General features: G+C 41.0%; 1 protein-coding gene across 23 annotated transcripts in view; it reads left to right on the top strand.

Annotated features, from left to right (window-relative positions):
• DMD (dystrophin) overlaps positions 1-12,952 on the top strand; it is a 1,241,121-nt gene that overhangs the window by 489,417 nt on the left and 738,752 nt on the right. For all 23 annotated transcript variants that reach the window (XM_080576230.1, XM_080576221.1, XM_080576232.1 and 20 more), the window contains one exon: positions 2,609-2,784. In XM_080576230.1, the coding sequence (XP_080432356.1) occupies positions 2,609-2,784 (176 nt within the window). The remainder of the gene's footprint in view (positions 1-2,608; positions 2,785-12,952) is intronic.

Below are 12,952 nucleotides of genomic sequence, written 5' to 3' on the forward strand. Positions count from 1 at the left end.
GTCTGCACTCTTTAAACACATACCAAGTTCCTGAACTTCACCTTGCAGTGTAATCTTCAGTACCTTTTAGCCTTCCCCAGTCTCTGTAATTAGAATGATTATGAATTTCAAATTCATATCTCCCATTTCATTTTGAAGTATATGGTATTTAAACTCCACTCCTATTGATTAAGCATGAAAAATACTTCTTTACTGTTTTGACATGAGTCATTACTCCCAACAGCATCGTGACTCGACTGCTCTGAGCATATGATAATTATACTGCCTGCTTTTGAAGCACAGTACCAAATCACCAGCTGAAACTGCTTCTCCTGTGCCATTGGCAGCATGCTGCATATCGTTCCTACAGTACCCTAGCTGTGATTTATTCTGTTTTACACCTGCTTCACTGTAAACTGTACCCTGATATTGACTGGCAAATGGAACATGGCAGGATATGACCTCAGGTGTCAGGAACATCCTATCATTGATTTTTAGATAAAACTCAGTGCAATACGAATTTTGTGACAAGAGGAAAAGGTGACTGTAGTCAAAGCTTCATATATGGAGCAAGTAATGATTTGGAGTGCTCTTAGCTGCACAGACAACCAAGGGAAAGATGACATCATGTGTTGTCTCAAATTTCATAGTACCCTGGACCTCAGGAGCTTTATTTTGCTCTTTCTTCCTACCCAGAAATAGAATTAATTAAAAAAAATGTTGAAAATGTTGCTGTATAAAGTGTTAATAAAATTATACCGAAGTGTTTCCTTATTGCTGTGATTTGTATAGTTGAAGATATCAAAGTCAATGTTGTTGAGGGAACCAAGTATTAATATATAATATTGCAGTGATTAAAAAGCCAACTGGATTTTTTTTTCTTCCACAGAATTTATGTAGTTCATATGTTATTTAAGTCCCCACATTTCACAATCAGCTTACCCCATTTGATGTTATTAATCCAGAGATTAAAACAAAACAAAAAAAAACAAAACAAACAAACAAAAAAGCTAATTTTTTTGAATCTTAATTTCACTGTGTTCTGAGCAGTTCAGATTCTTTCTCTATAAAGTCTAGATAGCTGGTCATTTCTAGCGGGGGAGGCACAGCACTGAGCTGGCTGCTTTAAGATTGTCACAATTACAGTGGTAATGGACCTCCCTACCCATAATTTCCACTGGCAGACTGGACAAAGAACAGCAAGACTTTTTTGTTTAGCACACTATGTAAAATATCTGGTGAAGTTAGCAGTATTTTCAGTATTATTTTTTTTTTTTTTTGTTAACTTTACTGATGTTGCCTGCTGAAAACAGGCTGGTTGTATGCCCCTTTCCTTGTCACACTGTTTTTTCAGTATAAGGAAGTGTTGTGGGAAAGGAATTACAGTTAAATACCTGGTAAACCTGTTGTCCATTGTTCTTTTAGAAATGCTGATGTCTCAAATAAGGTAACTCCATACTCTTTCTGAGATTCTGATGCAAGAACTAATAGACCGTTTATGTTATATTATGTATATGTATATAGTTCCATGGAATTTTAGATACTAGCATTCTTGTCTCTGTATTAGAGGGCCTTTTTAATTCTTGCACATCGGCAATAAGTGAAGAAGCAGAGCTCTTCTGGTGCACAGCTTTCCCTGGTCCTGGTATAATGTTGTCCTTTTACTTTCGATTTCACTGCCCTAAACCGTGGTTGGTTACTGGAGCTGTAACTAGAGCATTTTGACAAGTAACCCATCATCTGGGAGAACAAAAAAAATAGATGACCAGTTTTTGATGAGTTAAGGTACTTAAGAGTAGCTGCCCATATTTAAGTGGGAAGTTTTTAGTTTGGTGTTACATGGAACCAAATATAAAAAGGCAGTACATACATGTACAGCATTTCAAATCTTTCAACTATTAGCAGATTTATTATTATTATGCAACTGAACTATCTGAAGGGTTAACTTTCATTTTACTGGGCAAAGTAAGTGTATTATGTTGGTAGTGTTTTATGGTGTTACATATTTAAGTATTGCTATATCTTATGACCTCTTCCTATTACGTTTTAATTACAGAATGAAATTGAAGCAAATTTACTTGTCTTCTAGTGCATGTTTTCTAGTTTAAGATTTCATGACAGAAAGCTAACTGCCTTTCTGTGCAAGTAGGCTATGATGAACTATATTCTGGTTTAAAGATTATTATAAACGGTAAAAATAGCAACTGGCAATTTAGTGCCATTATAATGCCTTTATGAGTTCTCAAGGAATAAATCTTCAGAATGGTGGCAAAGTAACATTCAGCAATAGTAACATTTCATATATTTTCTATTATCCAATTCCCTCATAAAATTGACCTTTTTGTTACCACTTATTTCTTTTCTTCATTCACCATGATTTAAGAGGGAGCCATAAGTTCATCCTGTTTAGGATTCTTTCTGATTTTGATATTGACTTCTGCAGATACCTTATTCACATAGCGTGAGTCAGATAAAACAATTTTGTCTGAGTTCATAGTGTTATTTTTTTCTGAAGGTCAGCCTACAATCAGACAGGGGCAGTTTCTCATTATTTGCTATTGCTAGTCCAAACGGTCTTTACTGAAGTCTTTCAACCAATGTGTGACCTCTGTTTTAATACTTCTCACAGATTTCACAGGCTGTCACTACCACTCAGACATCACTAACACAGACAACTGTAATGGAAACCGTAACTATGGTGACCACGAGAGAACAAATCCTGGTTAAGCATGCCAAGGAAGAGCTCCCACCACCTCCACCCCACAAAAAGAGGCAGCTCCTTGTGGATTCAGAAATTAGGAAGAGGTGAGAATCATTAAGAAATTGAGAGAGAATGATGATAGAGTTTGGATGAGAATGCAAAAGTAGTCATTTGACTGAAATAGTTGTATAGTTTTTTGAGAATAAAGTTATATTTCTGTACTCAAGATACAGATTTATTATTATCTTTCTTAGGATCAGTTATGGAGTTTTTTTTTCTATTTCTATCCCAACTATTTTGCAGTATAGAATGTTAATCATTATGTCAACACCATTGTGCTAGTAATTATAGCCAGTAGATGTCCTTTATATATGGCATTGTGTGGTCCCACTTGATTGTGGTCTTGGAACTTAAGAACAAAAAGTATTCCATTGGTTCTCAGCTTTTTTACTCTAAAAATATGTTTTTAATATTTGGAACGCTAGTAGTACAGATATTGTTTCATTTCTAAAGTTCATACGTTATTCTCTCTGGATTGTGGGTCAGCAGTAGATGTAATAGTTCTGCAGAAGCAGGGTTAATACTTGGTGAAATGTGCAGTAGTATTATTTCCAGAGTTCTTTCTGTGTAACTCACATATGAGTTACGGTGGACTTTGAGAGTATTGAACACTTGTTAAAGTCACATAAAAGATTTCTAATGAGTTTCAGTAGAATTTGCACAAGCACCAAATTTATTAATATGATGCTTAGAAACTAGACTTAAATCACCTCTAGTGTTGGGTTTGGATTTTTATTTTTTATTTTTATTTTTTATTATTTTATTCAGATAAACGTATGAATTCCAAGGCAGTGGATTTAAGGCCTGAGAGGAATACAAAACTGCATTCAATGTCTCATTTCTATAGACAATGTCTTTGTTTTAATTCAATGTGTTTTCAATTATAATAGCAAGTTATTTTCTTGTAAAATAGTCCTTAATGGTGTTAAAATATCCAACTGCATATTATTAAGAGTAATGAAATACACCAAGAATATGAGAAATCTGATTTATATATATATATATTAATTGAAGGAGTTTGTTATTGAAACAAAAGATACTTAGAGGTTTCTTTCTTAATCCAATGTACAATTTAACTTACCCCTTCTTGACCATTCTAAAAGTAAGGCTTCTAGTTAAGAGTCAATATTTAAGAACATTCTTTTTAAGAAGATATATACAAGATCCATGTGTGACGTAAGAAGAGTGATTCATCCCCTTTTTGTTAAATTGGAAAACTACTCTAATGAGTCATCTTTGTCTTCATTGGCTATAGAATTCTGTACTAAATAAGTAACTTTTAGATGGTTAAATTTGAATTAATAAAGCTAATCTCCAAAATCCTGGTTTGAAAATATTTTTAATCTGCATGTTTTTTTCTGGGAGGGAGGTGGTTTGGAGCTGTTTTGATAAGGGTGAATAATGCTTACAAGGTTTCTCAGTTTCTTTCATCGGTGTTTTTCAAGTTCTAGTCAGTTCTGTTGCTGTAATAGTGTGCCTGGAAGAAACACGAGCCTCAATTGCTGTGTTTGGAAAGATCTGTGCTCCAGATTTGCTTTCCTGTGTTCTGTATGTTTTAGAAAGCCATCTCAAAGATGCACAGCACCTGCAGTGTGAATTGCCAGGTGCTTAGTTTCAAGAGAGAAGAAAGAGCAGTTAGCTACTCTGTGAATATTGTTTTAGTGGATTATGTAAGAGTATGGTCTCCAGATGCTTAGTTGAGAAGAGAAAAAAAAAAAAAAAAAGGATGGCTAATTTTATTTTATTCTATTTTGCATTTCCAAGTGTTTTGGAAGGATTAGAAGTGTGTGTGTTTCGTTTATACTGAGGAATTTTGTCTTTGTCAACCAGTAGCATACACAAGAGTTGATTTCATATTTTTGTAGAAGCTGTTGATTTTTCTCGTCTCTTAGAGCAGCTTACTACCATAAGTAATGGAAAACAGAGATAAGAACCAGAAGACTGTTTTGTTCTTTTCTTTCACCAAAATCTAAAGCTACCTTCAAATTTAAGGTTTTAAAATTTCAGAATAATTCAGGGATGTTCTAAGTTTTGTTACTACTCATAGGAAAGCTCCTTTTCCCAAAGGAATGAAATTACAACCAAGAATGGGGAAAAAAATACAAAAGTAAGTTGGAGCTTTATAATAAAAGTCTTAAAAGTATGTATAAGACATTAGAACTTGAGATAAATATAGCGTGCCTGAAGTTTTTGGAGAGAAAAACCTGTATATTGAAGAAAAGGTTGCCAAGGTATCATTCTCATGTATGTGGCACTAGGAAAAACATAGGTCTGTTCTGTAGCATAGAAAAGTCTGAAAATTACTCTATTCAGAGTAGGTTTTAAATAGGAAACAGGTTAGAGCTGTTTAGTATTTAATCTATACATATTTCTAATATTGATGTTCTTGAATAATATCCAAAGACAGTTTTCTTTGCCTGTTAGCAAGTAACTTTGTACCTGCTTCCTAGTATTTCTAAGGAAAGGCTGTTTGTCATAACATTATTATGGATATAATGTTGTTATTCAGGTTTGATTATTCAGGTTTGAAAGAAACTTCATGTCCTTGAAGAGAAAGGCATGTTAAGATAGGATAGTTGCTCCATCTAGTGTTTTTCATTTAATAAGTGTTAACATAACTGTAAATGTTGAAAATAAAGTGGCCTTCATTCCATTGAAAATCACATCATTCGGGATTCTAATACTTCATTACTTAGAAAAGTTTGGATTTTTTAATAGAAAAATATATCAAAGGAAATATAAAGACTTATTCAAAGCATTTTTTGGCAGCTGTTCTTTCAAGTAGTCCATTGCAGTATAATGAATTATATTAGTCAGAACTAAATGATGATTGTTAAGTACTTTACAGCAATTCTCTTGGGCTGCTTGACCCTTATCCTCATATAGCAGTGTAGCTTTTGCTCTTTGACTATTATCTAACGGTCTTTAACAAATCTAAAAAGAGAGCCATTTTTCTTCAGTTTTTGTGGTGGTCCTTGGTTTCAGCATTTTATCTGTGTAGTCAAAGCCAAAGAAAAGGGAAAGGTGACTAAGGCAAAAGAATATAATTTTCTGTTGTTTACAGTATAATTTATATATGTTTTCATCTAGAATAAAATAGGAATGGATATATCAAGTTCAGTAAATATGCACACTTTACAACTTCATGCTTTTCTTTTTTTATAAAAAAAAACAACTCTTTATCCTGTTTGTGAGATAATACACTGAAAATATATACTCTTCACCTTTAGTGTCTGAAATCGCCTGCTGTATTATGGGAGTGATGCCAGTTGGCACTCAATGGGAGGCATGACTGGATTTGAAAATGCTTTGCATTTTTAGCCACTGGTTGTTTGCTGAAGGCAAATGGTCTTAATGAACATACTCAACAGCAACCTCTAGACTTCCATTTTACTCAGCTGTGACTTCCTTACATATGAGAAATGCAGTGGATCTAATCTGTCTGAATTTCAGCAAAGCATTCCATGACACCATTTAGGAATCACTGCTAAGGTCAGGAAAGGTGCAGTTTATTACCATAAGAATGGTGAGAGGGATAATTGGCTAAAGAAGAAGAACTATGTGGCTAATATGATTGACTTTGTATTTTCTTTAATCCCTTGGTATGCATTACAGAGATGTGCAGATAATAATGTTGATGAGACTAAATTGAATAGTATCAGTGTAGAGGTGGTCCAGAATGTCATTCAGAAAGGAAAGATTTTTTTTTTTGAGGACTGAGCTTAAAAATAAATAGTAGGAAAAAAAATTATCAATTGGGACAAATAAGCATTGAATTAGTAGATAAGAACTAAGACTACTTTATCAACTAAAGGCTCATCAGTTGCAAATATAGAGGATGAAAAATAATTGCAGAATAATTCTGCCAATGGGTATGGTGTATTTCAAAGCTGTTCTTTGACATGTTCTAGGCAACCCAGAGCTATGAGCTGAAGAACACTGCTGATGAGCTGGGCATTTCAGTCCAGCCATGGAAATGCAGTTATTCAGTAATGTAGTTCTTTAATCAGAGTTGTACCATTCCCTACCAGCTCAATATGTTGGCAAATGGTCTTATGTCTGCCCAGGATACACAATGCTGACATGCCCAGCATGGTTTTGTTTTGGTGGGGTGGTAACTTGTGAGGCAGTTTATATCTACTGAAAGAACCAAAGAAGAGCAAGTCTTGAGGGTAAACTACCTTAGCACAAGTTTTCTTATCTACCCCAAAGCACTGCAGATAAATAGCAATAAAATGAAAACTTACTGCAATCAAAAAGTGACATTTTAAGCCTCTTAGCATTAGTAGAGCCTCTGGACAATATTGGGCAGAACTAACCTATTTTGCCATAAACACAAAACATAATATAAATCCCTTATTTACTAGCCATACTGTAAGACAGAGAAAAGCATGTGGTCTCTTCCAGTGGGACACAGCCTGCTCCCATTCCAATGCCCTTTGCTTCCACATGGTAGATCACAGCTTCCCAGCAGAAAGGGCAAAGCACACACACTTTCCCAAATGCAGCCAGTGAAGCTCTGTTCCCAGAAACGGTGGAAGGGATGTGAGACTCTTGTGCAGATCTGGAAGTAAGAAGCTGAGACCAGGACTTAACATGCCAGGGAGCCCACACCTACTGGCTGAGGCAGCGCACTACACCCAGCCCCACCATGTGTGTGCCAAGCAGCGGGTTTCCCCGACGGCATAGGCTTTCCTACAGAGGCTGTCTCCTTGGCCTCAGGCTGCCAGGGAAGGGAGCCACCCGCCTCAGACGGCCTCAGGCCACTTCTGGAACATTCCTCATGGCTGCCCTGTGTTCACAGTCCCCACACTGGTGCTGGCCCCAACGGCCTACACTCGCCTCACTGGGGGCCCTGTGGCCACCCCACAGCCAGGCTGCCTGGCCCAGCCAGCGGGGAGACCCCACAGGAGCAGTGAGCGCTCTGGGTGCACGGATAGCCTCGGCCCCACACTGATGGTACCTGAGACACCTTCATACCCAAGACCTGACAGAGCCACAGGAGCCCTTTATAGGGTATAGAGCACAGGTGGAAGGTTTACAGTCAGCCCCTTTCATTATTATATATATTTTAAAAAATGTATTTCTTTTTACTTTGAAATATAAACAACTAATCCCTAATCCTTGGTGTTATTTAGTAGTTTCAAAAGGCACTGGATTAGATACAGGGCTTGTAGGTATACCCTGCTAGGTATTTGGGCTAGGAAATCCTTGTACAGAAATGGAAAATCTTAATGTAACTAAGTTCTGAAATGCCCTAGAGGTGAAGTTTATTCTGTGTCTAACAGAAAAAAAGATGGGAAAACCAGAACAAGGAGTCTTTTTTGAACAAATCTTTTGCACGTGTGGTCTAGGCGAAAGACTTTTGAATGGGAATCTGCCGTAGGCCCATGGTTTAGCTTGATGAAGAAAACGAGTTGCTTTAACCAATTTGTGGAGTTGTGAGAGGGCTGTGAGGGCAGTACAAGATAGCATCTCTGTTGTAGAAAAGCAGAAGGACAGACTAATTGAAAAACTAAACATGAGCCCGTAAATAATTTTAGAGGCACTAAATCCTCCACTGCAGATAGAATTTTTAGGTGGGGAGCAACGTAACATGCACTTTAAAGCAATGTAGTTATTCAGAATGATTGTATCAAGTGATTTGGTTTTAGTCTCTTCCATGGATTTAATTTACAAATTCTACATGCACTCAACTTTATTGGGTCAGAAAGGTAACATTTCATTACTTTTTTTTTTTTTAATGTCAAATATATTGTTATACTTACAAGATTCAAAGATTATATTGATCCTTTTATATCAATCTAGAGTTAATATACTTTGAAAATGAAACCGCTCAGAAATAAAACGTGCAGTCATCATAGCAAAATGATTAAAAGCCATATTCTACCTGCGTTTCCTGTTTTTTGTTTTGTTTTGTTTTTTGTTTTTTAAAGCTAGATATGAGAGAGAGATTTTTTTCAAGGTTATTGAAAAGTGCAGTGTGCTTTTAAACTATGTTAAGGATATTTATGTGCATTGGTTGGACTAGGTGATATAGGTTGGACTAGGTGATCTTGGAGGTCTCTTCCAACCTAAATGATTCTGTGATTCTGTAGCAAAAGGTACCTTGAATTAACTTTCATCTCTTTTAAAGTTCCCATCCCTCCCCCTGGTTTCCATTTATAGCCTTTTTTGGGGCAGGAGGCTTTGTTTGTGGAGTTATATTTACAGAAACAGAAGAAACTACAACTGGAAGAGCAATCTGTAATGTCAGATCAGTTCTGTCCAGATGCTGTCTGCTGTGGCTAATACCACCAGCTGATGAATGAATCTCTCGGCCATGTAATGTGTTCCTGATTACTTTGTTTTACTATCAGAAGTCTCCCAATAGTGAATGAATACCACCAGCTGATGAATGAATCTCTCGGCCATGTAATGTGTTCCTGATTACTTTGTTTTACTATCAGAAGTCTCCCAATAGTTCAGCTCCTCTTCTAGATTACACTTCCAGGGGTGGTCATTGCAGAAGCAGGTGCTAAGTCCTTCTGTTAAAGACAAGACAAAATTCTCACTGGTAAACATTTTGCTCTGTCACTTTCTATACTATACCGGGCTAATAGCATACTATTCTTCAGCAAGCTTGCCTTACTGGTCCTACTTAACTGGAACCACAGAACAGAATGAACACCAGAAGTAATACAGTTTTACCTGCAGCCAGGAGAGTTTAGTACTGAGTAACTCGTAATTTTGTCTTTATTTATTATGTCTTTATTATGTCTTTATTATGAGCTGGCGGGGCTCATAGAGAGAGCTTTAAACTAGGTAAGAAGGGGGACGGGGCTCAAACAAGGCTTGTTGGAGCTGTGCCGGGGGAAGCAATGGCTAGGCCGGGGAAGAAGGCGATGGCCCAGCTGAAGTGCATCTACACTAATGCACGCAGCATGGGTAACAAACAGGAGGAGCTGGAAGCCATTGTGCAGCAGGCAGGCTACGACTTGGTTGCCATCACGGAGACGTGGTGGGACCGCTCCCACGACTGGAGTGCTGCAATGCCTGGCTATCGGCTCTTCAGGAGGGACAGGCAGCACAGAAGGGGTGGTGGCGTGGCTCTCTACATTAGAGAATCTTTTGATGTTGTGGAACTCCAGGCTGGGAATGATAAGGTTGAATCCCTGTGGGTTAGGATCCGTGGGAAGGCCGGCAAGGCTAGCATCCTGGTGGGGGTCTGCTATAGACCGCCGAACCAGGATGAGGAGACGGATGAGGAGTTTTATAGGCAACTGACAGAAGTTGCAAAATCGTCGGCGCTTGTCCTCGTGGGGGACTTCAACTTCCCGGACATATCCTGGAAACACAACACGGCACAGAGAAAGCAGTCTAGGAGGTTTCTGGAGAGCGTGGGAGATAGCTTCCTGACGCAGCTGGTCAGCGAACCTACCAGGGGTGGTGCCCCGCTAGACCTTCTCTTCACAAACAGAGAAGGACTGGTGGGAGATGTGGTGGTCGGAAGCTGTCTTGGGCAGAGTGACCACGAAATGGTAGAGTTCTCTATTCTTGGCGAGGCCAGGAAGGGGACCAGTAAAACTGCTGTATTGGACTTCCGGAGGGCTGACTTTGAGCTGCTCAGGACGCTGGTTGGCCGAGTCCCTTGGGAGGCGGTTCTGAAGGGCAGAGGAGTCCAGGAAGGCTGGGCGCTCCTCAAGAAGGAAATCGTGATGGCACAGGAGCGGTCCGTCCCCACGTGCCCAAAGATGAGCCGGCGTGGAAGAAGACCGGCCTGGCTCAACAGAGAGTTGCGGCTGGAGCTTAGCAGAAAAAAGAGGGTTTATAATCTTTGGAAAAAAGGGCGGGCCACTGAGGAGGACTACAAGGATGTAGCGAGGCTGTGCAGGGAGAAAATTAGAAAGGCCAAAGCTCATCTGGAGCTCAATCTGGCTACTGCTGTTAAAGACAACAAAAAATCCTTTTACAAATACATCAACGCGAAACGGAGGACTAGGGAGAATCTCCATCCTTTACTGGATGCGAGGGGAAACCTAGTTACTAAGGATGAGGAAAAGGCTGAGGTGCTTAATGCCGCCTTTGCCTCAGTCTTTAGCGGCAATACCGGTTGTTCTCCGGACACCCAGTGCCCTGAGCTGGTGGAAGGGGATGGGGAGCAGGATGTGGCCTTCGCTATCCATGAGGAAATGGTTGGCGACCTGCTACGGAGCTTGGATGTGCGCAAGTCGATGGGGCCGGATGGGATCCACCCGAGGGTACTGAGAGAACTGGCGGAGGAGCTGGCCGAGCCGCTTTCCATCATTTTTCGGCAGTCCTGGCTATCGGGGGAGGTCCCGGTTGACTGGCGGCTAGCCAATGTGACGCCCATCTATAAGAAGGGCCGGAGGGCAGACCCGGGGAACTATAGGCCTGTCAGTTTGACCTCAGTGCCGGGGAAGCTCATGGAGCAGATTATCTTGAGGGTCATCACGCGGCACTTGCAGGGCAAGCAGGCGATCAGGCCCAGTCAGCATGGGTTTATGAAAGGCAGGTCCTGCTTGACGAACCTGATCTCCTTCTATGACCAAGTGACGCGCTTGGTGGATGAGGGAAAGGCTGTGGACGTGGTCTACCTTGACCTCAGTAAGGCTTTTGACACCGTTCCCCACAACATTCTCCTCGAGAAACTGGCTGCTCGGGGCTTGGACTGGCGTACGCTTCGCTGGGTTAGAAACTGGCTGGATGGCCGGGCCCAGAGAGTTGTGGTGAATGGAGTCAAATCTGGTTGGAGGCCGGTCACTAGTGGAGTCCCCCAGGGCTCGGTACTGGGGCCGGTCCTCTTTAATATCTTTATTGATGATCTGGATGAGGGCGTCCAGTGCACCCTCAGTAAGTTTGCAGACGACACCAAGCTAAGTGCGTGTGTCGATCTGCTCGAGGGCAGGAAGGCTCTGCAGGAGGATCTGGATAGGCTGGAGCGATGGGCTGAGGTCAACTGTATGAAGTTCAACAAGGCCAAGTGCCGGGTCCTGCACCTGGGCTGCAACAACCCCAAGCAGAGCTACAGGCTGGGAGATGAGTGGCTGGAAAGCTGCCTGGCCGAGAAGGACCTGGGAGTATTGGTTGATAGTCGGCTGAATATGAGCCAGCAGTGTGCTCAGGTGGCCAAGAGGGCCAACGGCATCCTGGCCTGTATAAGAAGCAGTGTGGCCAGCAGGTCGAGGGAAGTGATTGTGCCCCTGTACTCGGCTCTGGTGAGGCCGCACCTCGAGTACTGTGTTCAGTTTTGGGCCCCTCGCTACAGGAAGGACATGGACGTGCTCGAGCGAGTCCAGAGAAGGGCGACCAAGCTTGTGAGGGGTCTGGAGAACAAGTCTTACGAGGAGCGGCTGAGGGAGCTGGGCTTGTTCAGCCTGGAGAAGAGGAGGCTCAGGGGCGACCTCATCGCTCTCTACAGTTACCTGAAAGGAGGCTGTAGAGAGGTGGGGGTTGGTCTATTCTCCCACGTGCCTAGTGACAGGACGAGGGGGAATGGGCTAAAGTTGCGACAGGGGAGTTTTAGGTTGGATGTTAGGAAGTACTTCTTTACCGAAAGGGTTATTAAGCATTGGAACGGGCTGCCCAGGGAGGTGGTGGAGTCACCATCCCTGGAGGTCTTTAAAAGACGTTTAGATGTAGAGCTTAGGGATATGGTTTAGTGGAGTACTTAGTGTTAGGTCGGAGGTTGGACTCGATGATCTTGAGGTCTCTTCCAACCTAGAGAAATCTGTGAATCTGTTTTATCCTGTATCTGATGTTCTGTGCTCCTCTCCAGTTACAGCTGGTTCATGCCGGTGCTATAGAACAGCCTAATTGCCACAATAGCTGACAGTGGCTAGAGACCTGTCCTCACCTATCAATTTAAGTGAGGTGAAAGAAGTGGCCGTTGCATCTCTTGTGTTCCTTGTCTGTATAGTTGGTGACTTCAAGGAGCAAGGAATGGAGTGCATGTTGGCAGTAGGGAGTGACAACCCTTTTAGTAAACTGGGCTGCTAATTCTTGTGGGGTGGTGTTTGTACACTGCTGACTGGATTTCAAAAAACAGAGGAGGAGAGGGTGTTGGTCCCATCTAGTCTGAATACCTGGAGGTCCCTGATCGAATTCTCTATTGACCCTTAGAGCAGGTTCTGTTGTTTCTCATTGTTGCTGACAGGCCCTGAACCAGATACTTACGTGAAACGCAGGACTGTATAGCGTTACTACTTAGTC

This window comes from Anser brachyrhynchus (genome assembly GCF_964034855.1).
Source record: "Anser brachyrhynchus genome assembly, chromosome: 1".
Taxonomy (NCBI): domain Eukaryota; kingdom Metazoa; phylum Chordata; class Aves; order Anseriformes; family Anatidae; genus Anser; species Anser brachyrhynchus.